Source organism: Diplotaxodon limnothrissa, linkage group LG7 (genome assembly GCF_057381915.1).
Source record: "Diplotaxodon limnothrissa isolate DT_005_m linkage group LG7, D_limnothrissa_male_GT1.1, whole genome shotgun sequence".
Taxonomy (NCBI): domain Eukaryota; kingdom Metazoa; phylum Chordata; class Actinopteri; order Cichliformes; family Cichlidae; genus Diplotaxodon; species Diplotaxodon limnothrissa.
This window is the reverse complement of record NC_140602.1, coordinates 56,138,469-56,165,394: the sequence shown is the minus strand read 5'-3', so window position 1 is coordinate 56,165,394 and position 26,926 is coordinate 56,138,469. Positions and strand designations below refer to the sequence as shown.

The 26,926-nt window shown below is 40.6% G+C and overlaps 1 protein-coding gene across 1 annotated transcript; it reads left to right on the top strand.

The window, feature by feature from the left end:
- The first annotated feature begins 6,802 nt into the window (after positions 1-6,802).
- Positions 6,803-18,452, top strand: LOC146629293 (GRAM domain-containing protein 2B-like). The gene is made up of 14 exons (XM_085359994.1): positions 6,803-6,959; positions 7,496-7,621; positions 8,078-8,165; positions 8,289-8,358; positions 8,433-8,536; positions 8,627-8,722; positions 9,254-9,325; positions 10,315-10,395; positions 10,537-10,648; positions 11,062-11,178; positions 11,727-11,817; positions 11,976-12,080; positions 12,223-12,307; positions 18,321-18,452. Exons 1-14 carry the CDS (start codon positions 6,865-6,867, stop codon positions 18,357-18,359), a joined length of 1,281 nt encoding a protein of 426 aa, XP_085216120.1. The 5' UTR covers positions 6,803-6,864; the 3' UTR covers positions 18,360-18,452.
- The last annotated feature ends 8,474 nt before the right edge of the window (positions 18,453-26,926 follow it).

The window sequence follows — 26,926 nt, the reverse complement described above, 5'->3', positions numbered from 1 at the left end:
AGAGAGCTATCTGATTGAGAAAGAGAGAGAGAGAGAAGCTTCATGGAAATAAGCAGACGTGATTACTCAAATACAGTCATTAAGGAGGAAACGTTGTTTTTCAAGCTGTCAGGATGATTAATGATCGAGAGCAAATTCCACTCAAATGCTGTTGTTTAGTCTAACCAGCAGACCTGATCTTTGCCACTATGTTACAACAGAAATGATGTGTGCGTCCAGCAATGTGGTGTGTTGAAGTGAAAAAAAGGCGAAATACTGAAATAGATACAGGGAAAAGAATGTGTCACACGTTTTGTCATTCCTGTAGTGACTGCTACTAGTATTCCAAGAGGGATGAGAAATGCACGTCACATAATCTGCAAATAAAAAGCAGATTTGCAAACGTGCACAAGAATTTGCATAAAATGTCATGTTTATAACTCCATTACCCAAACAAATGCTGCTCAGTTTGGGACACACTGAACATCAAGTTGCTTTTAAACATTCACTGATTTAGCAGATCATTCGTATGTAAATGCACAGTCATATGCTACCTTTCCACATGAAGTATGAAGGAATACTTCTTTTTATTGCGCTCATATTAGCGCCTTTTATTAGCATGCGTGGCTAGCCACAAATGAACATGTTGTAGGCTTATGTTAGAAAACCAATACATTTATCTCAAACGGCACATTCACTAATTAATATTTGCTAATTTTATGCCAGATGAAAGCTAAGCTAATACCATTAGCAAGGAATGCACGTGTCCTTAACAGTTACCTTGCTAGTAGCTACCTGCATTTAGGATATTTAGGATAAAATAATAAGTGCACTCTGGGGTACATACCTGGAGAAGGGTCAGGCAGTCAAAAGCTGAAGCAAAACACCCCTTGCATTTGTGACAACGAGCACTGACAGCAAACTGCAACTGCACTTTTGAGCATTCAATTCTCAACACCATCAAGCTATTTTAAGCCTGCACCACTACTTGTTGATATTTCCATCCATATACAATTTATCCCTGGGGACTGTTTAATACCAGGTTTTTGTACCCATTCCTACATATGAGCTGCTTCTCTATTTACACATTTTCCACAAAGCTAGCTAGGATTATGAAAGCCATTTCCACGGAAGCCTGCTGTTGTTTATTCTAAGCTGAAATCAAGGACCCATTGTTTGAAATATTTAACAAAATTTCAAGAAAAACCTTGCCAGCATGATCACAAATTGCATGCACAAATTGTGAGTTTAAAGCAGGACATGTGTAGACCAGCAGGGCTTAGCAAACGGTCAGCTTCCAAAATGATTTCTTTCCTCAATATTGGTTATAAAGAAAAACGTTTCCTGCAATTGCAAATGTCGATTTCTAATGAAAAGCAATCTAAAGATGCTGTCTTCTGGTTTCCCTCATGTGCACCACATTCATTCAAAGTTCATGTTATGCTGCAATAGATCACCTGGCCTGAAGTTGTAAGTGTCAACACATTCTAGAAAATTAGCCTTCTTTGTGAGTTTTCCAGTGCACACATGCCAAAGTCCTCAGAAACTCCAGATGTTCGGCAAATCGCGCTGGAAGGCTGATAAGGAATCAGCTTTCAACAGATGTCTTGTGCCTGGACTCGCTGATTTAGTAGCTGTGAATGATGAAACAGTGTTTCAGTGTCTCGCAGCCTGACTGTCTTTTATCATTATTCAAGCAGCTGTGAATCTGGGTGACATCATGTCAGCGGATGGGAGTGAGAATGAGATGGTACATTAGGTTTTTCACATTTTTGTGTGTTTGAATATTTGATGTATTTGACTTGAAGGAGTCTCTGCTGGCTAACTGATCACATACAATGATGGGAATGTGGAACTTAAGCATAAATAATCCTGCTCCAAGTTGCGTTCATCAGCTGTTAAATGGCTAAAAGTTTCCTACTGATAATGAAAATAGCAAGAAATTCAGACCTGAAATATGGAAGGATCCAATAATTAAATACGCATCCGCTAGCCATTGGCTAAAAATATTCCAGATATCAGACTGACTGTATTAACAGTCTAATCAGGGTAAAGTTATCAATAAAAAACTGTGAGCATGAAAGGAAACAGCACCAGAAGTGCTGCTGTTGATCAAGAGGAGGTGGTGTCTGACAGCACCAATGACTGACACAAACAGTGAGGGAGTTGGACAGATGAGAGCCACAGGCGCTGGGAGCGGGGGCGTACGAGGGTCAACACATCGCCTTTGCAATGAGTGTGGCCCAGCAGCTGTATGCATAGGGGAGCCTTGGCCTCTTGCTCTGCATGTCAGGGGCCGTGATTAATGACCCACAGGCCTTGCTCTTAACACCCCCGCTGCCCCGCAGAAGTCACTGCAGCCACTGCACGTTTAGCTAATGGGCATAGCCAGCGACAGACAGGCACAGGAGATGAGGGGTTACGTATGAGTGCACGTGCGTATATGGAGGCAGACTCAAAATGAGAGCAATTTACCGCTTACAAAACACTGCATACCACTGTTGCAGTCTCTATGTAATTTCAGGGTGAGAGCAATGATTTTTTTAGATTAGTGTGTGCCTGTGTAGTGTCGAAGCTGAGAGGGTGCCCGTGCCTGTGTACTGGTTCCCAGCTTGTCAGGCAGCTGTCGAGGAGTGATTTATGACCACTAGACTCCAACCTGTCTTCACTGCCAGTTCAGTATTGTTACAACTGACAGCTAATGAGGCCAGACATGCTTTCAAGCAGAGCACTTAACAGGACTTCAATCTTCCCCCGTCACAAGTACCATTTTTGCACTCTCTCTCTCTCACACACACAGCAGCCTCCTTTCTCTGTGCTTTCCTTGTTCTCTGTCTTTCTGTGGTGGAACATATGACAGGCACTGAAAAGGCTTCTGCCTACAGAAGATGTTTCTTAGAAGGCAACAGCAGCAGAGAGCAGCACTCTTTCTCACACACATGAACACATACTGGCTAAGTTCGACTTCATCTAATTATCACCCTTTTTGATTGGGCTTTAAAATAATGAAAATGTGTTCACGCACTTAGTTGCTGAGTATTACGTGAGGAGATTGGTAATGCTCTCTTGTCCTGTAAACATTATTTAGCTAGAGCGAGGCAAGCACTAGCTTAGCTTTGCTTAGCATAAACACGGGAGGGAAACAAAGATTTCAAAACACGGCTCCACTTCTTTTACTTGACGTGTACAGCAGCAACTCTCTTTTAAAGTTGCCTGAAGTACAGTGAACACAGCAATTAGCTGCCTGGAATGGTAATTTTGCTAACGGCATTAGCTTTGTCAGTATCTAGAACTTGCTAACGTACCTTGAAAAATCCTCTGCTGCTTTATACATATTCATTTTAGTGGGACCTTCAACCAAACTGTCATGCATTTCCAGTTATACTAAGAATTCAATTTCATATTAATATTAATTTATTTAATTGTAAATTTTCATATGCATTTACCATTAAATAGCACATGATGCATTTATAAAATTAAATACTAAATATTAAAGATTAAACTCCTTTTTACCCAGTATTTCACAACTGGTGTCAGTTCCACTTCATTCAATGTCAAAGGTACAGAGACTTAAAAAACAATAATTAATAAGTCTGTAATGAGATTTTCTAACCACCATGTATGATCTCACAGTAAATCTGATTCTCTGGAAGGGCTAAGGCCTTATTTTGGGAACTCCTGCAATAAAACAGCATATAGTAGACTGTGAATACAACAAAATAAAGTAGTATTTTGAAAATAAAATTGAAGTAGAATTTTAAAATTGAAGTAGATTTACATTTTTATACAGATTCCTGAATCAGGAACAAGTGTGTCTTTATTGTACGAGTAATTTGTTATAATTTGTTCAAGGAACAAAGAAGGACAAATATTTCACTAAATCGTACAGCTCCTTTAAGTCTGGACAAATGGTTATTCTTTATATTATGTATTCACACTTGCATTGTTGCATGCATTATTATCAGCCAAAACAGCGAAACTGAACATAGTTTTGGCTGTTAGTTATTGAATTCCAGTATTTATAATAAAAAAAAAAAGAGAGAGAGAGAACCAAACACACAGGATTGCTGTTTTCCAGCGCTCATTCAGTGTAAAGTCACTCTGGCAGCTTTCCTTCCTTTAATCCCGAATTCTTTGTCAGCCATGATTAATGGCAAACCTACTAGCTGCTAGCTTGCATTGCACTGCTGGCCGTGCCATTGTCTCCTGGATACTTAATGAACTCTGACAAGTCTTCTGTTCCTGCACTGACTTTAAATACAGCAACAGCGACCCCTGGAGGTAGAAAAGGGCGTTTCATTCAATTTCACAATAAATTACATGCAGCACAGTGACACTTTCTTCGGTTTTAGTGATAAAGACTGCAGTTATCTGAACTCAACTAGCATAGTTTATAGCAAAATTAGGTTAACAGTACAATGAAAATTCAATCTTCTTGGGTGTATCCACTGTAGTGACATCCAAACATAGGCTACTTTGAGCTGCACCTTTGCCATAAAGCATTACCACAGGAGATAACTCTGAATTATAGATTTTGCAGATTTACACTGGGAGTTGTGTTGCCTCCTAAATCAAACCAGGGATTGTTTTAGTTAATTCAGTACAATGTAATTCACTGCACTGTAAGCTATGGTTGTTGGCTGCGCGCATCCATGACGCAAACATCCCATTCCACCAAATCCCAAAGGCCCCCACAATCAGCTGAGACCAGGTGATTGTGGGAGCCACTGTGAACTCAATGTCAGGTTTTTAAAAAATCAGTTTGAGATGCTAGAAGGACAGGAGGATAGACGTGGCCAGCAAAAATATCTCATGTGAGCTGTGGTGTTTAAATAATGCTCAGAGGGTCCAAAGTGTACCAAAAAATATCCTCCACACACCACACACACTCTCAAAGGCCACTTCACAGAATCACAGGTGATTTAATCACAGGTGATTTAAGTGACTTCAGATGCCAGATGAGCTGGGTTGATTATTTTAAAAACTGCTGATGTGCTGGGATTTTCCCATAAAACCATCTCCAGGGTTTACATAAAATGGTCCAAAAGAAAAGAAAAGAAAAAATATCCAGAGGGTGACAATTTTCTCAGAGATATAATATGTTGAGAACAATAGCCAGTCTGATTCTAGCTGACAGGAAGGCAACAGCAACTCAGATATTGTTACAATCAGTACGCAGAAGAGCATTTCTGGATGCACAGCACATAGTACCTGGAAACAGGTGGACTGCAGCAGCAGCAGCAGAAGACCACACCAAGTGTCACTGCTGTCAGCTAAGAACAGGAAGCTGAGGATCATTCACACAGGTCACAAAACTTTACAGGTTTGAAGTTGGAGTCTAAAGGAGGCCAAGTTCATAGACAAGGATGGTTCTACCCATGATTACTGAGAAGAGATCGGCAGAAGTAAAAAAGACCAACAGGCACGTGTGTTTTTTACTCCACAAATAAAGAGTCTTGATTGCATAATACACAATACTAATCAAACTGGATGTGATCTGAAGACTCAGTTGCAATTTTTTGAAACTATTACATATTTTAAATGTAAAATCTTCTGGAAACTTTCAAGTTTGTTATAGTATATCTGTTACATGACATGTACAATTTTCTCTGCATTACCTATTTACTTGCATCCTTACAATGTGATCATGGATTGTCTCTCTTTGTTGTTGTTTCTTTCAGCTGCTCTGGGATCACTACTTCAGATGGATTCGCATATTTGCTATGGTACAGGCTTTTTCCCCTATTCCTAATACAACCCTCCGGACTTGTGTCTCCTCCCCATCTCAAACCAGAAATGTTATTGTCAACAATTGCCAAAATAAATAAATAATACTGGTATTTAAATTGTTGTAACTTTCTAGCCTAAAATCTGTACACCAAGCTAGAAAGAACACTTCTGTCACAGAAACTGCATTCATTTTTTTTTTTTTTGGTAAACTCACTTTTATATAATCTTTCAGCTTCATAAATAATTATGAAGCTGAAAAGTGTCCCTGACATTAAAACATGTCTCTTTTAAAGAGAAATTGCAACAAATATAACAGCACAGTTCTTTGAAGATATTTTAAGCAGCCAAAAAGGACTGCCCTGATTATAATGTAGGGACAACAAGGGGCATCGGGGATGTCAAACATAAGGCCCAGGACCCAGAACCAAAGACTCAGATGACGCCCACTGATAAATTGAACTTTTTCCTCTTATATTGGGATATCTGAGAGATTAAATGTGCAGTTAAACTTCTCTGCACTGAGAGAAAGACGAGTTTCACTTGTCTGCCCCCCTAAGATCAAAGTGTGCATTATGTGGCTCACGATGTAAAATGAGTTTGACACCCCTGCTCTATTTATCAGTATAAGCAAAAGCATTACAAATAGAAAACAAATAGAAACACTGGGAATCACTTTTCGGCACACAGGCGATCTTTGGTGAACGGTTAACCGAGAGAATAGTTTCAGGTAATCTCACTTGAAAACACATTTATCACGATTTACACTCTGCTGCCCTCTGCTGGAGGTCTACCATAAGTACAATCACATTTCTGGAGTTTTAAGCGTATAAACATTTGGTGAGGGAAACAGTCACTCTTTCAGAGGAGTCCTGGAAACCTTCACTTAAAGCTTACGCAAAGCTTTGACGTAACATTTAGTGTGCGTGAGCATTTTATTACAAGCAGATAACAGCCTGTCCCAGCAGGAGTCCTCTTTGCTCTTTCCCTGTTGCTCCTGACGTTGGTCCCAGCTGCTCCCTCCCCCTTCCCGGCTCCTCCTCTGTGTGGCTTCTTGATCCACAGACAGATTGTCCCAAACTTTAAATCCTTCCTGAAGCTTCTCCCTTATCTGCGGCGCGAGAGCGAAAGCAGAAGCCGATGGCAGAAGTATGAGATATGGTACTGATGACCGAGCAGGCGGACAGACCTCTGACCCCGTTATTCTCAGCAGAACAACTTCCCTGCAAGGACTCCCGAGGGAACCGCTCGACGTGAGTGTGGGAAAGATGCAGCCAGGGCCCGAGGCTGCCTTTCAGTTTAAGTTGGGGGAAAGCGATTGATGGGGGTGGGGGTTTAAGCGTTGGGCTTATTTGCATCTGCATCCTGCTTCAGAGTGTGGATTTGAATTAAAGGCCTCTGCTGGCTCTGTAAAAGCACGAATTTAGCGAGTACGTGGCACGAAATACAGCCAAGATAGGGTTAATTTGCATTCCAGATGGCAAAAGTTATGTTGTAGCGCCGAAGGCCAATTTTACGCCTGCCCCGTCTCTTTAACTCAAAGAGATGTTTCTGTGCGTTTGAATGGGAATCTCCAGAATCTCGGTGCCCCAACATGTTTTGTTCCTGTGATATAAACCATTACAGCAACACCGGGTAATACGAGCACGGGGAGAGACAAGTGGAAACCTGAGGCAGCTGCTTTTTGAGAACGTTTAAAGATTACGTGAGAGGTGTTCGCTACGGCACAAGTTTGCCAGCTTCTCCCAGGAGAACAGAGAGCAGCGACTTAACTGTGTCATGTCTGCAGGTCTGAGGTGGACAATGGAGGCGAAGGGAGGCAGCGGAAGCACGGAAGGTCACCTGGGGACCTCCAGCTCTGTCTGGAGACAGCGTCTGACCAGTCCAAGAGCAGGAGGAAACCACTCGGCGTCAGGTGGACAATGTGTATATTTTTATTGTTTATAAGCACTATATAAACCTTTAATGACAAATAATAAATTAATAACAAGTTCATTTTAATGTCAAACATAAAAGGACTAAATTAAAGTGAAAAGAAAGGATTTTTTTGGACTTGTTTTTTAGTTCAAAATGTGCTAGTTTTCCATTTTAACTGCAGCTCTGCAGCTGCGCCCATCCTCCTACATACCTGCACGACCAGAGAGCTGTTTACTGATTATGTTGCTGCTGTTCAAGCAGCTTTTACTTAACCACGTATGACACGCTGCGGAGCCAAATTAGAGGGGTTTACTTTTTTGCCTGATAACAGTGTTTAGTGATAGTTTGAGTTATAAATCTGTGACAGTACTTTTCTTTCTGCAGTTACTGTTACTCGTCCTCCTCAGGTGTTGCCATGATAGTTAACTGTAAACACTGACCTTTCATTTGCCAGACTGAAACCTGTGGAGCAGCTTTCGCCAGTGCTAAGTCCATGTGACTTAGAAACAAAGTTTGAAAGGAAGAAATGGCAGCCTACCCAGGTAAAAGAACAACAACAACAAAAACAACCCACATACTGATCCATTGACAAATACCACCAAACCCCAAACTGTTTTTATGTATATACATTTGCCATTTTCTTAATTTAAAACTTTGCCTTTCAGTTGTCAAAAACAAACACCCAGTTCCATAAGTTATTTAAGGAGGTCAGCAAAGATGAGCAGCTCAAGCAAAGTAAGTTTCACCTTTTGCTTTCAGGCAAAAAACAAAGGAATGTGACAGTATTAATGTGAAAATGTAACCAACAGGTTACACTTGTGCCCTCCAGAGAGATATTTTGTATCAGGGCAAGTTGTTTGTCTCTGATAACTGGATCTGCTTCCACTCCAAAGTCTTTGGCAAAGATACCAAGGTACGTCACTGTTAACTCTAGTGAGGAATTTATCTGAAATCTTTGCGATTAGCTTGTTTGTTAAAGAACATGAGGTCTTGTCCTTCACAGATTTCAATCCCGGCGATGTCCGTGACACTTATCAAAAAAACGAAAACAGCGCTGTTAGTGCCAAACGCCCTCGTGATCGAAACTCCGAGTGAACAGGTAAGAAAGCATTTGATGCAGTCAGCTTTTCCCCGACTTTCCTCTCAACCCGCTACCTGGCAGATGGGGGGCTGTAGTTGAGTCTTGTTCTGTTAGAAGTCAATAGGGCGATCGTGGCTCAAGAGTCGGCAGTTCGTCTTGTAATCGGAAGGTTGCCGGTTCGAGCCCCGGCTCCGACAGCCTCGGTTGTTGTGTCCTTGGGCAAGACACTTTGCCCGTTGCCTACTGGTGGTGGTCAGAGGGCCCGGTGGCGCCAGTGTCCGGCAGCCTCGCCTCTGTCAGTGCGCCCCAGGGTGGCTGTGGCTACAATGTAGCTTGCCATCACCAGTGTGTGGATGATTGAAAAATGTAAAGCGCTTTGGGGTCCTTAGGGACTAAGTAAAGCGCTCTACAAATACAGGCCATTTACCATTTACTTCCTGTTAAAAGGGGAATTTTTTATCTCCACAGTCACCAAATGCTGCTTCTGCAGTATATGCTAAAAGTAAAATGGAATTAAAATGAAAGTGATGCTAAATCTCTCTTTTCCAGCATGTGTTTGTGTCATTCCTCTCTCGAAACGCCACCTACAAGCTCCTGAAGTCAATCTGCCTTCATTTAGAGGTAAATGGCATCTTCTATACGGGTTATGCAACTTGTTCTAGCGGTATTCATTAGCTAGCTACATTTAGTCTTCTGCAGGAAATCTACGTCCTAATTTACAACACAACCATTGTAAGTTAGAATATATTACTTTACAAAAACACTGAGCATTTTCTCTTCACCCTGCACCACAACCTTCCACACCATTCGAGTCATTGCAGGCTACGTAAACCTGAGGTGTTGTTACATTTGTCGAGATGTGCTCGTCAGGTCATGTGGAACGTTCCAGTTAGAGTTCCTGCTGAACCATAATTCAGGCATTACTGCTGAAACACGTCATGTTCTTTGCACTTTAATAAATCAAATTAACTACATTTTTTAGAGAGTGTCTGTACTTTCTTTCTCTTCTGTGTTTCTTTAAGACTGGGCAGTTACCGGAAGTTACTTTGTATCTTGGACGCAGTATATTAAACATTAGTGTGTTCCAGCTTCCTCTCTTGTTACACTGTAAACTCTGTGTATATTAAATTGTGTCTAAATCCAATACTGGGCTCTAGCAAAGGCCCAGTACTGAAAAGTATCAAAATTCAAAAGTTAGCAACTAGTTAGCAAGTAGCTAACAGAGACAGTTTAGCATTTAGCTGCTAAAGAGCCAGGTACTCAATGCAGGAGTTGCAAGCAAATGGAAGGGGGTGATTTTTAATTTAGTCAGCTAAACAGAGAGAAATATGTTCACTAAATGCCTGTAAACACACAACTCTAGCTTAGCTTTTTTTCCTCACGTGTGTTTAAATAGGCAACTGTTTGCTAATGCAGATGAAAACTTTGCTAAAGCAAATAGTGAAAAGGCAGCGTCTAACCAAAACAGAGGGAGTGACTTCATTTTTCTGCACGTTGTGTGCATAGAAACAGACAACCAAATGAATTCTGCTGCTGGATTCTGTCTGAATAGGCAACTGTTTGCAGACAGTTTCATAAGTCAATACCAGCTAAGTCTGTTGTCATTACAGGTGGATAAGTCCTGTGGCAGCCCCGTGACTTCCTCTTGTGAAAACAGCTTCAGAATCAAGTGCCCATCGTCACTTCCTCTGGTCAGTAAGGGGTCTGTTCTTTTTCTGAGATGTTTATTTGTTATTTTCTGTTGCGATAGAAAGAGCTATACACATAGCTTGTTTTCATGTGATACAACGCCTACATTGTATGTGGTGACCCATGTTTCATGTGGGCTGCAGGACTTTTCTAGAGACTTCTCTGACCTCGATGGAGTTGTGCAGCAGAGACGGCAGGAAATGATGGAGAGCAGCAGCTCCGGGTCTCAGACTCCAGATTATGACAAGTTAGCTGGTGTGTCACCCATCTTCTTTCCTCCTGTGTAATTATATAGCTACTGTGTACTCGCTCTAATCTACTGTACACAGTTTGTAGAGTCATTGTTTGTCTCTGTAAGGGGTGTCAGGTGTCACTGTGGCTTAGACAGCCTTTAGTATTTAGCTGGAGTCAAGCCAAGTGAGCCTCTGGGACTTTGTTTTTATTATAGTGAAGACACTTTTCACAGAAAGAAATCTCATTAAATAATTAACGTAATCTCCATTTTATTCTCAATGACAGCCATCAGCACTGACACAATTAGTTGTTTTTTTTTTCTATTTTACAGACTAAAAGGACTTGTCACATTTGCGAGCTTGTTAGCCTCTTAACATTTATTCAAAGTCGCCAGCCACTGGAGTCACAGCGTTTTTCTTTGTTGCTTTGAGCAGACTTCAGCGGCCTCCCAGGCACATTTCTGAACACAGCGAAGAGCGGAGAAGTTTCAGTCCACGCAGATATTCACCTCCAGACTCCCAGCCAAAAGCACGGACCCGCCCTCAAGAGCGGTACTTTGATAATGGCTTTCTAAAAAAGAAAAGATGCTTTGTTGTTAATGCTTCTGTAGTCTTCAATTTCACTGTTTAGCAGGAGCTATTGAATGTTGATAAATGGAAAAGTTTCAGTTGGATATCAGGATAATCCACGCTTTTGCCACTGACCTTTATTAAAAAACCTATTTTGACAAAATTAGAAGAATTATATTTGTACATTATATCTGCAAACTACAAAAGAAGGCCTGAGAACAGCTCAATATCCCAGCCTGCCGCTATCACATCCCAGCTTACCAGTCAGCATGTCATATCTTCTTTGTTTGATAACCAATAGTTTAAAGACCAAGTTTAAAGACAGCTGACATACTCATACTGTTGTATATGCTACAGTTAGAGGCACACGTGTCTTGTGGAAACAGATGCAGAACACAGAAATTAGAAATTTGACATTCTATCATAAAGTATTTGTAACATTTCTTTATTTCTTTCTAAATAGTTCCTTGCCTTGTTGATGAACATTACCAGAGATACTCATTTTTTTCCTTTGTTGCTTTCACATGTAGACCCAAGCAAGCCAACGCGGGGAGCTTCTCCAAAAGACAAGTCCTCACAGCCGATGTCATTACAAGCCATCCTCCTCATCTATCTGTTTCTGTGAGCAGCCTCTCATTATGTGGAATTTGAGAAGCCCGAGCAGTCTGACAGACACTTGTTAGGATGTCAAAATCATTTACATCATTTGGCTTAGTGACTGTTCTTTTTGGCTATGATTTGAATCCTCGTGTTTCACTGTGTTTCTGTGTATTTAACAGAGTCGGCGTTCTTGTCTTGTCCTCCTGTTACATGGCGTTCAAGATTGTGGCTCTCGAGCAACGTTTGAACTCTTTGGTTTCAACAGGAGAACATATGTACAGTGAGTAAGTAAGGATTTAAACTTCTTTAGAAACTTTAAGGATTGTGAAATACACATATTCACCACATTTCCAAATGCATGGTTTTTCTTAGGTAGCGCAACTTTCTCATTATTTGGTTAATAATTTGGTGTAAATCTTAATGCAGCAACACTGCGAGCCAAAGGTCACAGGATGAAGTGAATGCTGAGATCTACGGGGAACTGTCGACCAACCTGTTCAAGCTGGAGAAGGTTTGTCAGATTTTGTGAGCTAAACAGCAGTTATTGGTGCTAATAAAAATTGTATTGTTAGATATAATATTTGAACTTAAAATATTGCAAACTAGATCTGGCTGATTTGTCATTATAATAGAGTCAGCAAAGCAATAATTAGAGCCTGAACAACATAGGATTTTTAAGACTGATACTGATATTTATGTGATTAAGAAATCTGGAGTATTGGCTGATATTTTCTCAGATATCCGAAACAAAATAGATATTCATAGCATTTCTTATATATAGTAACTTACAAGTTATTTCTAAGATTATATGACAATACAGTTTAAAAATATTCTTCCGTTATTGTGCTATCAAGTCGCTCATTTACCTTCTGGCCGATTCTGCTCGGATCAGCTGTTTATTGTTGTGTTGCAGAGTGCCCCCTGGTGGACAAACTGTGCAAACAGCTTTAAGGTAGCTGCAGGGGTTTTTTCTCCTGTTGCTTCTTTACTCTTTAAATTTGTATTTACTGGCCATTACAAATGCTGATACTGATATATCAGCAAATAGCTGTGGGGCCAATATATTGGTCGGGTTATAACTTCTGGCCAAACTAGTGCATTTTAAAGTAGCCAATCACACCGGAAAGCTGTAAGCAGCTGTGCCTGGATGTGCCCTCAGAGGTGCTGTCCTCCTCATATGACATCATCTTAATATTGATGTCCCTCTGCAGCTAGTGCACTTTGCCTCATTCCAAGCAGCTGTAAATGCAATCAACACAGACAGTCAGTACTGCGCAATGCACTGTTGACAGGAGACTTTTAGCAGTGTGATAGAAAAATGTAACATAAACCAGTAATGCTAAAACAAATCCAGGGAATCCAGTCTAATAAATTGTACCTTCTTTGCTTTACTGTCACTCTGACTGACACTGACTGTGCTGTTCTCTCCTGATCGCAAAGTCAGGATTCCCTTTAATACTGAAACAGGTGAAAATACTAAAAACATGTATAAGGGTGACAGACCAGGGATAGCAAACTCATTTTACATTGTGGGCCACATACAGCCCACTTTAATCTTAAGCGAGCCAAACCAGTGAAACTCTTCTTTTTGTTACTGTACAGAAGTTTAACTACACTTTTAACCCTAATGAGAAAGAAGTCATTTTTCTAAACGACATAGAAATGCTAATGTAGTAAATGAAAGAAAGCACGACTGGGAATTGATAAGAATTTAACTGATTCCACTTTCAATATCAGTTATTGATTCTCATTGACCCTGCCTGACAGTCACCACCATCGCCATCAGTAAGGACACAAATATGATCTTTCTCTTAGATATGAACACAAAGCAAAGATCAAAACCAGCATGAAGAAGCTTTAAAGCGATCACAAACAGGAGGCTGCAGACTGACTGCTCATCAGTCTGTCATCAGACAGTACCTGTTGAAGTTCAGAGTCTGGCTGCTAGGCTGGGATCAGGATTCATTCAGCTAACATCACTCTGGGTTCTTGGCTAGCTTAGCATTAGCATGCTATCTGTGCAGGTGCCTGCAAAGAGCTGAAGTTGTGTTAACAGCATAATGCAATTGTTTCTGTCCTGGATGCAGTATGCACTTTACTATGGCGCTGTCATAATAAAGTGCAAAAAACCCCAAAAACGACTATACTATATTTATTTACTACTTAAATATTTATTTATGCACATGGATTTAATTATTGGGGCCAAAGCGCTCACCGTGTGACAATCCTTGTACGCGTGTGTGCACCTCTTGACCTTTGTAACCTGGCGCAGCTGGATTGAAGATGCGAGTGTAGGATCATCTTTTTTGCCCCCATTTTAATGACATCACACCCAGAAATGTGACTCCTTGTAAAACCACAACATTTTGGTTTTTTTGTTTATAGTATTTTTTTTATTTACATTACATTCATTCTGATAGAAACAGAAAGGTACAAAAAACAGAAAAACAGAGATTCAGTAAGACTAAGGTTAGGGTTGCCAACTCCCTGAAAAATAAATAAGGGACACCTCGTGGCCAGGGCCGGGCAACCCAGTTGTCTTCACCCTTCCCAGCAAGGCTGGACTGGGACAAAAAATCGGCCCGGGCATTTTGACTAGAGACCGGCCCACCAGGATAAAGATTGAAATGTGACGTCATTCAGGGATAAAACCGCAAAGGATTCTGGGAACTTGTGGCAAGAGGTACTAGCGCACGCAGGCTTTCAATTGAACTCAGTTACACAGCGATAAAAAGAAACCCAAAAAATGGCAAGAAGCTGTTGTATTATTAACTGCAATAGCCGGTCGCATGACAGCCACGGGAAGCCGATGGGTAAAGAGATCGTTTTTTTTATCGGATTACGTCGTTGAAGTGAAATTTTTTAAGCCATGTTTCCGAAGTAAGAGCCGACGGATGGTCTGGATATACCAAATATAACATCCCAGAACACTCCAGCTCACATGTTAGTCTGATCCAAGCATTCCCACAAAGGTCAGAGTTTTGTAGTAGTTAATGCGTCATTTTTCTTAACATAATTGGTGATGTAGGTTACAAGCAAGTCTGGCGCTGAACAGAAATTGTCGCGCTATGCTCCTTTGTTTATTGTGCATAAATAGTGAATTGTCCTGACACAATATTGCGTTTCGCTTCTGTTATAACCATGGTACACTGACAAAACCATATACTTTTATTCACAAGATAAAACAGTTGTTTTGTATCACTAATTGTCCATTGCGATTACAACATACAATATTATTGTCACTGCTACATTTCTGTAATGCTACTGTAACCGGTTTCTGCTTCATCCCGCTGCAACAGTTCGGCCCAAACAGACTCCTCGACTCTGCGTTGTGTAGTGTTTTTAAAAAGACAAGGAGTCTCTGATCGATCGTTGCCACTTTATTTCCTGAATGGAAACAACGGTGTATTATCAGTGCACAGGCTCGCCACACACCACTCCGCACAGCACACTACGGCAGAACATCTCATTAGCATTCCGCTTTAGCATACAGTTTCACACATTAATAAACAAATGAAAAGTACATAAAACTGGTGTTGGACATGTGTCCACTAAGCACTTATTACACTCGGTGCTCTTCAGCTAATCAAACATGTTTTATGTGTCTGTACTACTTAGCTATATTGTGTGCGGAACAATACAACTCACCTCTCGTATGGCTACGGCAGACTGGCAGCGATTACTGCAGCCAGCCACACCGAGAGGGGGGGCGCTGTTTTCCCATTACACTGATATTTGTGGCAAGTGGAATAATACCACATAAACACTGTTACACTACCAGAAATTATTTCCACTACTAATTAATTACCGTTGAGCTCAAAGCTCCTATTAATAAACTGTTAATGAATGTGTATTTATGAAGACGATTTGTGAGACTGGTAAACTTATGATATGTACAATAGTCTTTCGTTCTACACGGTGCGTTTCAAGGTCCTGTCCGTCGGTAAACTGTACCTGGGCTTGTTGCAGTGACCTGAAGTTACTAAACTTCATGAGTGTATGCACTCACTCCAAGAAGCGTATAATTATAAATCTGAGCGTGGTGAAAGTTGGGCAGCACGCTGACGTCTTTTGTCCACTCTTTCACTCCTTTGATTTTTTCCTCGTATCTTTTCTTTGTCTTTTCGTCGAGTCTGTCTTTGTACGGACCGGCATTGTTCTCCTTTTGTTTTGTACATTCCTTTTTTGTGCGGCAAAGAAAAAAAAGAAGGTATTGGAACCGGAGAATGAACGTTTTGCGGTGCTGCAAATGTTTGCATTTGATGCGGTACTTGGATTGTTTTGCCACGAGTTCCCGGCATGCAATGCGCGAAAATCACGTGATTGCTAAACAAGGGGGAGGGTGCATCCAGCCTCCTCGGCTGTAATTGGTCCAGCCCAGAGTCGATCATGACCAATTGGCCAATCCAACACCTTTCATTATATATACCCTTCCTAAAAAAAAAAAAAAAAAAAAAAAAAAATCCATCGGCCCATAAAAACAAAAAATCGCCAGCGGCCCACCGGGCAAATGCCCGGTATGCCCGATGGCCAGTCCAGCTATGCTTCCCAGTGTGGTAGCTCTTTTTTTGTGTGTGAAATTATTTTTTTAACCATTTGACTTGAAGTTGATTTAAGCAGATGCATATTCTTTGTGATATGAACACATGGGAAACAAATGATCATTTAGCCATTTATTTTTAGCTCAAAATGACAACATTAACACAGTAAAACAGGTCTCCTTCTTAAACAGAAGCCTGTCATGCTTAACTTTTGAGAATATAAGTAAATCTTTCTTTAAAAGAACTCTGTCCTGCTTAACTTAAAATTATATAAATTAATAGAAAACAATAGAAAGAAAAATATTCTTGTAACTGTGCACATATAGTGCATTTAGTACAGTTGGCTTCAGTTGAGGTATTATTTCAGCTTTTCTAATGCTAATCAGCTGCTCCTGTTTGTAAACCCGCTTGTTCCCATGATTACGCATCATAACTCATCATCATTATTCATCTATGTATTACTTTTATGTATTAGTCATCTATTTGTTGTAATCATCTATCCTTACAGATGTTTATTACACAAAAATAAGTTATATTATCACACTTCTGGCCACATAGCGCTGATATTCACTGCACATGCCCATATTAACTTTTTCCAGCCAGGTGTTTTCCTTTTCCCATTCCTCCCTGTGCTTTTGCAGCCTATTTTTCTTTCTCTGAGCGAACAAACATTGCTGCTCTAATGCTGGGCTCACACTGTGCGATTTTTGGCCCATTTTGAGACGATTTCTGAGTCGTGCGACGGATTTGGTGATCAGACCGATTTTGGCCTTCATCGTGCGTCGTGTAGTATACGTGGGGTAACGAGAAGCGATTAACACCTCACGACCAGCTCCCGATCATCAATCGCTCGTGAGGGTGTCACCGCATCCGCTCACACTGCTCACGCGCAAACACGTAAACGTCGGTGAAAAAGACGGAGCAGCACAGCTGTGCAGCGTGTGATCTGGACACAAGCCATGGAGGCACAACTTGTAGAACTTTGGAAAGCTCATCCGAGCCTTTTCGATGTGGCATCACAAAATTATCACGACCACAACAACCGTGAAAACAGTTGGATTTACACTGCTGCTCAATCACAGCTGCCTGATCATGTTTTTCATTAGCAATTTAGCAAAGTTGATGGTGGTGGTGTGTGTGTCTGTGTGAGTGAAAGACAGAGAGAGCGAGCGACAGATTGTCTGTTATAACCTTCATTTTATGGAGGCACAGTGTGAGCTCTCAGGTCGCATCAGAGCATCGGGCGGTATAGTGTGAGACCTGCATCGTGACCTACCAACTTCTAACCCCTGCGAGTCAATCGTGCAGTTTGAAAATCGCACAGTGTTTGCCCAGCTTTAGGTGTACTGTCATCCGAGACTTGCACCGCAGTGTCGGCGTTTGTTCCCCTGTTGGCCATGCTTGTTGTTGTGGTCATCTGTTGTCTTCCGGTATTTTCTCTGTAAGCGACCTTTCCTCGACCAATGAGATGAGCGGTAATCTGAATTGTCATACTCGAATTGTCATAAGTGTGCTGTCAGCTCATTGGTCACAAAGCAGGAGAGGGGCTGGGAATTATGTTTTCAAACAAAGCGTTAATTCCATTAACATTTATAGACTACTTTTGATTCTCACTATATTACGGGACAAAGTGCGTCCCTTATTAGCTCAATACGGGACGTGTACTTTTGTTTCGAAATACGGGACGATTCCGTTTTTTAAGGGACGGTTGGCAACCCTAACTAAGGTGAAGGTGACTTTTATTAAGATGCACATTTTAGAAAAAAGAAATTTCAGAAGTCTTGGCTTCAGAAATATTTTACTGGGAATGAAATGATGATTGATGGTGTCACATTTTAAATCTAACCACAGTTGTACAAAGCCAGCTGTTGCCTTCAAGGACCCAGTCTTTATGCTAAGCTAAGCTAATCAGCGGTAACATGTTTAACATAATTGTGAATTATAAAGTATCCCTCACTTGCGTTTGTTTTTTCCACACCACAGATTCAGAAAAACCTCCAGAAACTCCTGGAGGAGACTTAAAAGAAGACTGTGGTCTGTTGTAGTGTCCACAGAGAAGAGCGAGTGCTGTGTAGAAGAGATCGTGCTTGAGCTGTGCAGATCAGCCGTGATCAGATTTGGTCATAACTTTCTTGCCAAAGCATGGACAGCTCATACACAAAGCATTCTTTAGACTGTGTGAAGTGAAATTGTGCAATAATGACTTCTTTCCCTTTTGCACTCAGGACTATTTGATCACTTTTTTTTAACAGAAAGCTGTGCTGAAGCAGTGTGCTAGTTTGCTAGTGGTAGTGTTAGCGAAGTGACTATGTTTTATTTATTTAGCTTTCATGTTACATTTCACAGTAGTAAGATTGTTAATAAGTTGTCAGGTCCAAAGGTTCTATTTCATGTCAAGGTCAATGTTTTTGTCAGCATTAAAATGTCAGTAAGTTATATTTTTATCATGCTTATGACTCACTCATCAAAAGATTGTACAACACTCAGCTTGTTCTTATGGTGTGATGTCAACAGATATGTATAAATATACACTTTGCTTTGTGAAATCACACAACAGTAAGAGCAAATCAGAGTTTAAAATATATTTTTTATTGTAAGTGTGGGATTTTTAATTTTCATACGAACCAACTGCTGTTTCATTCAGATGCAATTGTATAGTTTCTCAAACCTAGCAGCGTGTACTGCATTTACCCTGTTCCCATTCTGTTTTCACTTTGTTTGTGTGTATGAAAAACAAAAAAAAATTGTGTTTAACTTTAGTTGTGACCCTTCAGATCACAGCTTGTGCCTTTGTGATTGTATCACAGCTCTAAAATAAACGGTTTTTCATGAAGTGTTTCTTGAAACTGGCGTTAACAGCTTTTTTACTTAGGAGCACCAGGTTACATAAGGCTGATCACTCAGCCAGGTGACGCGCCTGCAGACCACAGACAAATGAATGCAAACAGCACCGATGTAACCCAAGAACATGATGACTGGCCTGCTCACAGCAGTGAAAGAAGAACTCTCTTTACTACAGTGTACAATAACACTTTACCACAAATAAAAGACTAATGTGTGCGCTTTTTAAAATTCTGCAGTGGGAGTTTGTTTTTGTTGTAATTTTTCCCCTACAGTGTTTTTATTGGGTGACAGGTAAAGGTAGACCAGTTTGGCATGGAGTAATACATGGAGAAAGTGATTTGGAACTGGCTTCTTGACATAAGCCACACCTTACCTGAAAAAGACGTCATCTGGATGGCAACGTGTTACTCCAAAATTCCCATCTTAAACAAGCTCGGCCTCAGAAAACATATTGATCTTGTTTTTTTAATCTTTGCATTGAATGTTATCTTGCATTTGTGAACTGCTGTTCAGTCACACTTCAGTACAGTTCAGTAATGGTGCTCAGCATTGTCCTTGTGTAGTTTTCTCTGATTTCAATTCAGAACATTATGCACCATAATCGTTGATAATACCACATTATTTGTAATTTTATGTTGAGAAATAAGTGATGGACATTTAAAACTGAAACATAGTTCAAACTGTTCCGATGATGAGGATGCTGCTGTGACTTATAAAGTGTCCCCTTATTTTTATTTGTTCTCTAAATAGTGTCACCAACATTAGCTACCCCAAATCACTAGAGATTATCAGTTCATTTTAACATTCCAGGTGACAGCAAGTCAAAATTATGTTACCTGTCCAGCAGCAGCCTGCATTAAGCTTTAATATTGCTATAAACTGAAATGGATCAGTGTACGCCTTTTATTCACTGTTATGTTTAAGTTTTGGGTGACGGCACAAAGACTGAGAGAGGTGGATAGAGAGGGAGAGAGTAGGATGAACACAGCAAAGAGAGAGCAAAAAGAAACAGGTAAGAGTGGACATGTGGTCAAATTCACCAAAAATTATATATATAGGCCTATTGTATGCCTCTTTAAAATGTGTGACATTTAAGGGATCTTTATTGTGTGATTGAAATTAAAATTGTCCTTAAGGTAAGTTTACTCAGTTACAACAATAAAGTACAAATTCAGTTCCATTCAGTTTTATTTATATAGCACCGAATCCCAACAACAGTGACCTCATGACATGGTATATTATAAGGTAAAGACCCTACAACATTAGAGATAAAACCCCAAGAATCAGATGACCCTCTGTGAGCACTTGGCAACAGTGGGAAGGGAAAACTCCCATTTCAAAGGAAGAAACCTCGGGCTCAGAGGTGGCTACCATCTGTCGTCACTGGTTGGGTGTGAGGGCTCTCTGGATGAGAGCCAGAGTTATATTAATAACTAATGATTAAATGCAAAGTGGTGTATAAATACATGGAGGGTGTAGTTGCAGTTAAGTAAAATGTGAAAAAGTCATCATGTAAATGAACAAAACATTACTTTAAAAAGAGTATTTACAGTGCAGTATTCAGTTACAAAATGGGTGACTTTCAGTATTTGTACTTCATTCCCTACTTTGCATTGTACTTTGTAGAAAGAAAAAAAAACCTTGAGCAGCTCAACATGCTAATCACACTAATACATGTACTTAGTCATTCAACTACTGTACTGTACTGTACTACATATTGGGCCCAATATGAGGCCATGAAAAGCGCAGTGAATGGTTTTTAAAGTACATTTAATGATATATCAGTACAGATGCTCAGAAATTTACAAATGATAGAAATACATATGTTGAAACAGACTGAAAAAAATTGGTTGTCAGGAAAAAAAACTGTCTTATAAAATTCGCGATTTTTTTGCTTCCGGATTTCCAATGGCGTGTCCAGCGGGGTGGCCTGGGGGGGCACAGGCCACCCCCCCCAACCAGACTGGCCACCCCAGGTGCCACCCCAAAGGTAAAACAATAAAATTCAATCAAATATCAAATGTACGATTATGTTTTCACGGTGAAGCTCAGATATCCGAGTGTAAGTGAATGCAGCATCGGCTTCTGCGCTATGCGCATCACGTTAGCAAAGGTAGGAGAGCCAAGCACGAAGGACAACACTGCAGGAAACAATTTTTCGGTGAAAGAAAATGAGGACAGAATAAATGTCCCGGTAAGTAATATTAAGTTTGTTGAGTTTAGTAAACTTCGGTGAAATTAGAATACCAAGGAAAAAAATAACACTTAAAGAATTTTTGCAACCATCGAATATTTCAGACAGTATGCTACTGAGGGCAGCTAACATAAGAGTTATGAGTTATAAGATGCAGGTCGATGTGTAAAAATAACTCAATGGTTTGGTGGTGGCTATGGCGGGGCTTCCACAGAGGCCAGCAGGTGGATGAGGGAAGGGGAGGCAGGAGGAGAGACCCGAGGCGGCCACCAGTCCGAGTGTCAGGTGAACTGAACTTCAGGTAAGAAGTTATGACCTGCAGTCTATCTGGGTCAGATATAAACCAAGTTTAGGTGGAGTTTATTTTCGTTGTGCTGACTTTTTACAGTCAGTTACAATACCTCATACTGCGTGAGCTAGCATGACGAGTTTATACAGCTGTTCGGTTGCTATGATGTTACTGATAGTGAACTTTATTTTATTCATAAGGTTAGTTAGTAGAGTTGCCAACAGCTCCTTAAAAATGGAATGGTCCCTCATTCAGAGAAAATATTACGGGTTTGGTATTGAGCTGAGAAGAGACGCAGTTTGTCCCGGACTTCAGCTAGGATGGAAAAAGACACAAAACTGGAGTTATTCTGTCTTTACAGCTGCACAGCTGCCTCTTCTCCTCTCATTCTCTCTCCTCTCTCTCCTGTTGCTACTTCAATCATGAAACTGATCAATGATCAGCTGATCGTCTCTCTTGTTTGTTTATCACCCACTTTGCGCCAGAAAGAGGAAACCAGCAGATGTCGCGCTAAACAGCAGCAGCACGTTTAAGCTTGATCAGCTGTTGTTAGAATTTATTTAGTTAGAATGTTTGCTGGAGCCACAGCTGTAAAGCTGTAAAGCTGCTGGTCATGATGTCGGTTTGGATATGTGGTGAGAGGGAAACATGAAGATGAAACCAGGAGATGTCCTTACTGAATCATCAGAGCTGAACAGGTGATGGAGAAACAGGTTTACCTTTTAGGTGACATGAATGAGTTGAAGTTATGAACTGTTTCTGAGAGATAAATAACACCAGGATCCTTTTTTTATGTAGCTGACAGCTGGTAACTGTGCAGGGGCGGGTCTAGCAAAGTGTTGCCAGGGGGCCAGGTAGGGCATTAACAGGGAGAGGAGGGCATAAAGAAATACTTTTCTTTTTTATTCTCATTTAAAATATCTAGCTTTTATTAAATAATTATCTGAATCTTGCGAAGAAAGTTTTTATCTGACGTAAAATGTATAGAAATCATACATATACCAAAAAGACTGTACATCACTGTCACAACAGCATTTGTTTTCATTCAAAGGCTTTATGGCTTTAATACCTGGTGGGCCAATCTGTAGTGAAAATGCCCAATTTTTTGTCCCAGTCCAGCCCTGCAGGTTAATACTGGCAGTGTCACCATGCCAGCTGACTGCATTTCATCATCAGCCAGTGTTGTTCTCAATATTACCAAAGTAAGGCAGCATATAAAGTATTTACTTGCTTTCAGGTTTTATTCAAATGTTAGTCTTTTCAGTTGTTTCTCCACTTTTTTCCTGTTTCAAAATCAAACACCAGTTTGTGAGAAGATTATCTTCTTTTTTTTTTTTTAACAGGCATTGGTTTTGCATTGGAATTGGCTAATTTGCCAATTGTATGTTAAAAATGTTCGTATTTTAATATTCAAAAATGTTTTTGCCCAAAACATATGTGCACTACATGTCAGTAAAAATACTATGCAAATATTGATGTCCTTGAATGCTGAATAAACACTGACTGATTGTATCTCTTGTACTTAATCAACACAGTATCTAAACACTTTGCACCGTAGTGGTTAAAATCTCATTCTAATAAGGTTACGGTTATTAGGTTTACAGGGTTATTGAATTATGGTTAACGGTTGGTAGAATTGTTTTTAACATTATCTGCCAATTACATCTGCCACCCTTCTCCAAATCTGTGCCCCTACCTGGCCCCCCCAACAAAAATTTTCTAGACACGCCACTGTACAAATGCACAAAAAGACCCCAAAAAAGAAATCTTTCTACCTTCTGCAAAGTTCATCGCCCCAGAAAAGACAAGTCAAAACAAGTAAAAAAAAATAAAAAATGTAACAGCCTCCCGATTATGACCGATATATCATTTACGTCACTGATACATCCGTAACTGAAATTAACTCAGAACAATTTGTTTATTTTTTTAAATGGTCATTCAGAATCAGAAGATTATTTACGGTGATGTTTTTGGTGGGAGTGAAACAACAATCTACTGATAAAACCAATAAAAATAAGATATGATAATAAGAAATAACCACTGTTGGAAGCCTTATTTACTCTTATCGCCTTAATCATGTGCAGTAATTAAAGTTGAAATGAGAAACTTTGCATTTGAAAGATGCTCTTCTACTGGGCACTCAAAATGCTTTCTTACAACAAGCATCATTCATCCACACCTTCATACATAATGTGTGCACATTTTAAATATAAATTAATATTACTGTAGCAGTATTTTTTTTTTTTTTTTAAAAAGATAAAATGGCCACATTTAAGAAGGCAGGACCTGCAGTTATTGTCCTTTTCCAGACATTTATCTGGCACTTACTTTGGGGTTTTCTGCAGCTCGTCCTCGGGGCCCTCCAGACACAGAGACAGCAGGTCGTAACCCAGGATCTTCTGGGCTATGGTGAACATTTCTTTAATGTTGGGGTATTTCAAAAGTCCTCTGCCCATGCCCACAAACTGGCTGCCCTGACTGGGGAAGAGGAGCACGGAGCAGCCGCTGCTTTTGGGTCTCCGCTGAGGCGCCGCTGCTGGCTCGCTGTTCGGGGGAAAAGCGGGGGCTTCAGCCGGAGGAGGGTAATCTCCAGCCGTGGAACCGGGCTTGTTGGTGGACAGCGTCCTGCTCAGAGAGACCAGCGACCTGACCTTCCCTCTGGAAGATGCCGCCATCCTGACTGCCACTGATGCCAACATGAGCTGTTTCTCATCCAACGACGTGTCTGCAGATGAAATAAGACGCACAGCCCGCCCGGACAAACTGTAATCACCAAAAGAGTCAACTTTGCTTGAACTCAATTCTGATATCTGCTCGGCATGACACCTCACAGGGAGACGAAAACAACCGCCAGAGGAGAAAAGAACAAAATCTTCAGCGAAGGAAGATGATATCTCCAATAAAACTATTTTTGAAGCCATTATGGGACTTGACAAAAAATTTGAAGCACAACTGGAGGATATCAAGGAACAAAACAGACAAAGTGCAGCTATGGTTGCCAGCTTGGCTAAGGCTGTAGAGTTTAACGCTGCAGAGATAGCTGATTGCAAACTGAAAGTTGTTAAACTGGCAAATGCGAATGAACTGCTGCTTAAAGAAAACGAAGACTTGAAAAGAAGAGTGAGAGAACAAGAGCGCTACCGAATGAGGTGGTGCCTAAAACTGAAAGGGGTGAAGGAAGACAAAGACGAAAACATTAGAGTGAAGGTTTTGCAAACGCTTCAGAAGATTGCCCCTGACTTGAACTTAGAAGAGGCTGTTGATATTGTCCACCGCTTAGGGAAACAAGTTGATGGCAGAAACAGAAACATCATTATTCTATTCACACAGAGGCGAATTAAAGAAGAATTGTGGAGGCGCACCAAAGATTCTTCAACCTGCAAGCAAGAAGGCATCAGCTTCACAGAGATGTTGCTGCAGGAGGACATACAAGATCGACAGCGCCTATGGCCTCTGGTGGAGGAAGAAAGACGTGCAAAACTACAAATATCTGTAGTTTCCACTCCGTATATTTTCAAAACAAACTCGTTACTTTGGGTTTAACGCATTTGGGGGAAGTTAATATTTCACGTCACTGCAGGCCTTCAAACAATGAGATTTGAGCCTAAACAGTGAAAGGCAGTCGTGTTTTAATCAGTAGAGGATGTCGCATAAAAAGAGATGAAAGAACAAACCATGTACTGTAGTTTTGATTTATTTATTTTTAGCACAACACCAGAACAACCCCACGTGCCCATAATTTGCGGTACTTCAGAAAAAAAGGAGTGAACATAAAAGGGAGTAAAATGTTGTGTCAGGTAATTTCAAATGCAGCATTTCTATCACCTCAACAAACACTAACTGTGTCACAGTGTGTTGCTATCTAAAGCTCTACTTGCTGTATTTCACAGGAAGAGAAAGAATGAGAGCTAACTTCACTCAGAGATATAGAAAGAAAGAGAAAGAAACCAGGCTGTATTTAAAGGTAAGGACTGCTTAGTGATATTTGATAAAATGTAGTTGTATTTTCACAGGGACATAAAGTGCTTGTCTTACTCCCTTCTTCTAGCTCGAAATTACTTGCCAAGTGGTAAGGACCGTTCATGGTCACACGGTGAGAACATTGGTGTTGACTATGAAGAGATAGGGTCAGACAGGGGAGGGGCCAGTCAGATTTATCAACTCAACCTCCTTAAAGCATGGAGAGAGGCTGAAACCAATCTCTGGTGAGCCCGGTTAAGGAAAGAGATGAGTTGGTGCCTGAGATGCCAAATTCCAACATCCTCATTCCCGCCATTGAGATAACACTCTCACACAGGCCCAGAGAGCAGATGTTGCTGCATTGCAGATGTGTTATACCCCCTGCCCAGCCGAATGACTCTCAAAAAGAAAATTTTGCAGAAAATCAATGTGATCGCTTGGATCACTGGAATTATCATCTCGATATCTCTTGTCCTTCTTTCATTTCAGACGTCTTGAAAACAAGTTTTAACAAAGTCCTGGAGAAGTGCCCAATGCTGGAGGACCTCCTGCTTTACCCCTGGCTCAGATAAACTCCTCTCTGACACAAACACACACGCATACTGAATTCACATCTTGCCATACAAATGTGATACAGTAACCAACTTTCTTTCTTTCAGAAAGAAAGAAAATTGGGAGATTCAAAAATTTCCTCACAGTAATGTTTGCATCAGTCTATCAGACGAATCCCCTCCAAGTCCAATATTTACATCAGTTACAGTGATAATGCTTGGTGTCTACTTTCAGCCACCGCAGTAGAATGCCAGGAATGAATCTCATTGAAATTGTAGTTGCATTTGCTATTTCATTTAATTGTCATGGATGATACACAGATAACCCAACAGCAAACAGAGGAAAACAATGGGCTTAAATACACAGAGGGATAAATGAGGGAATAAGACACAGGATGAGAGCACAGCTGCGAGAAATCACAAACAACAAGACCATGGGGAAGGAAAACTGAAAACACTAACATAGTCTAAGGAGCTTAGAAAGAAAACGTCTGGACTTCTTTAAGTTGCTTGAAGACGTTCAAGCAAAGTTTAAGTTCTTTTCATCCGAGAAGGTGAAACATCTTCAAGCAACTTCAAGTCCAGACGCTTTCTTTCCAAACTCCTTAGACTACGATGACCTAGATGACTGAGAACCTTCACAGACATGAAAACACTAACACAGCACACATGACTATCAAAGTAAAACAGCAAACAAGAGACTTTTACAAAGACACAGAGTTGACACAGAGACATGACTGACTGGGGAGAA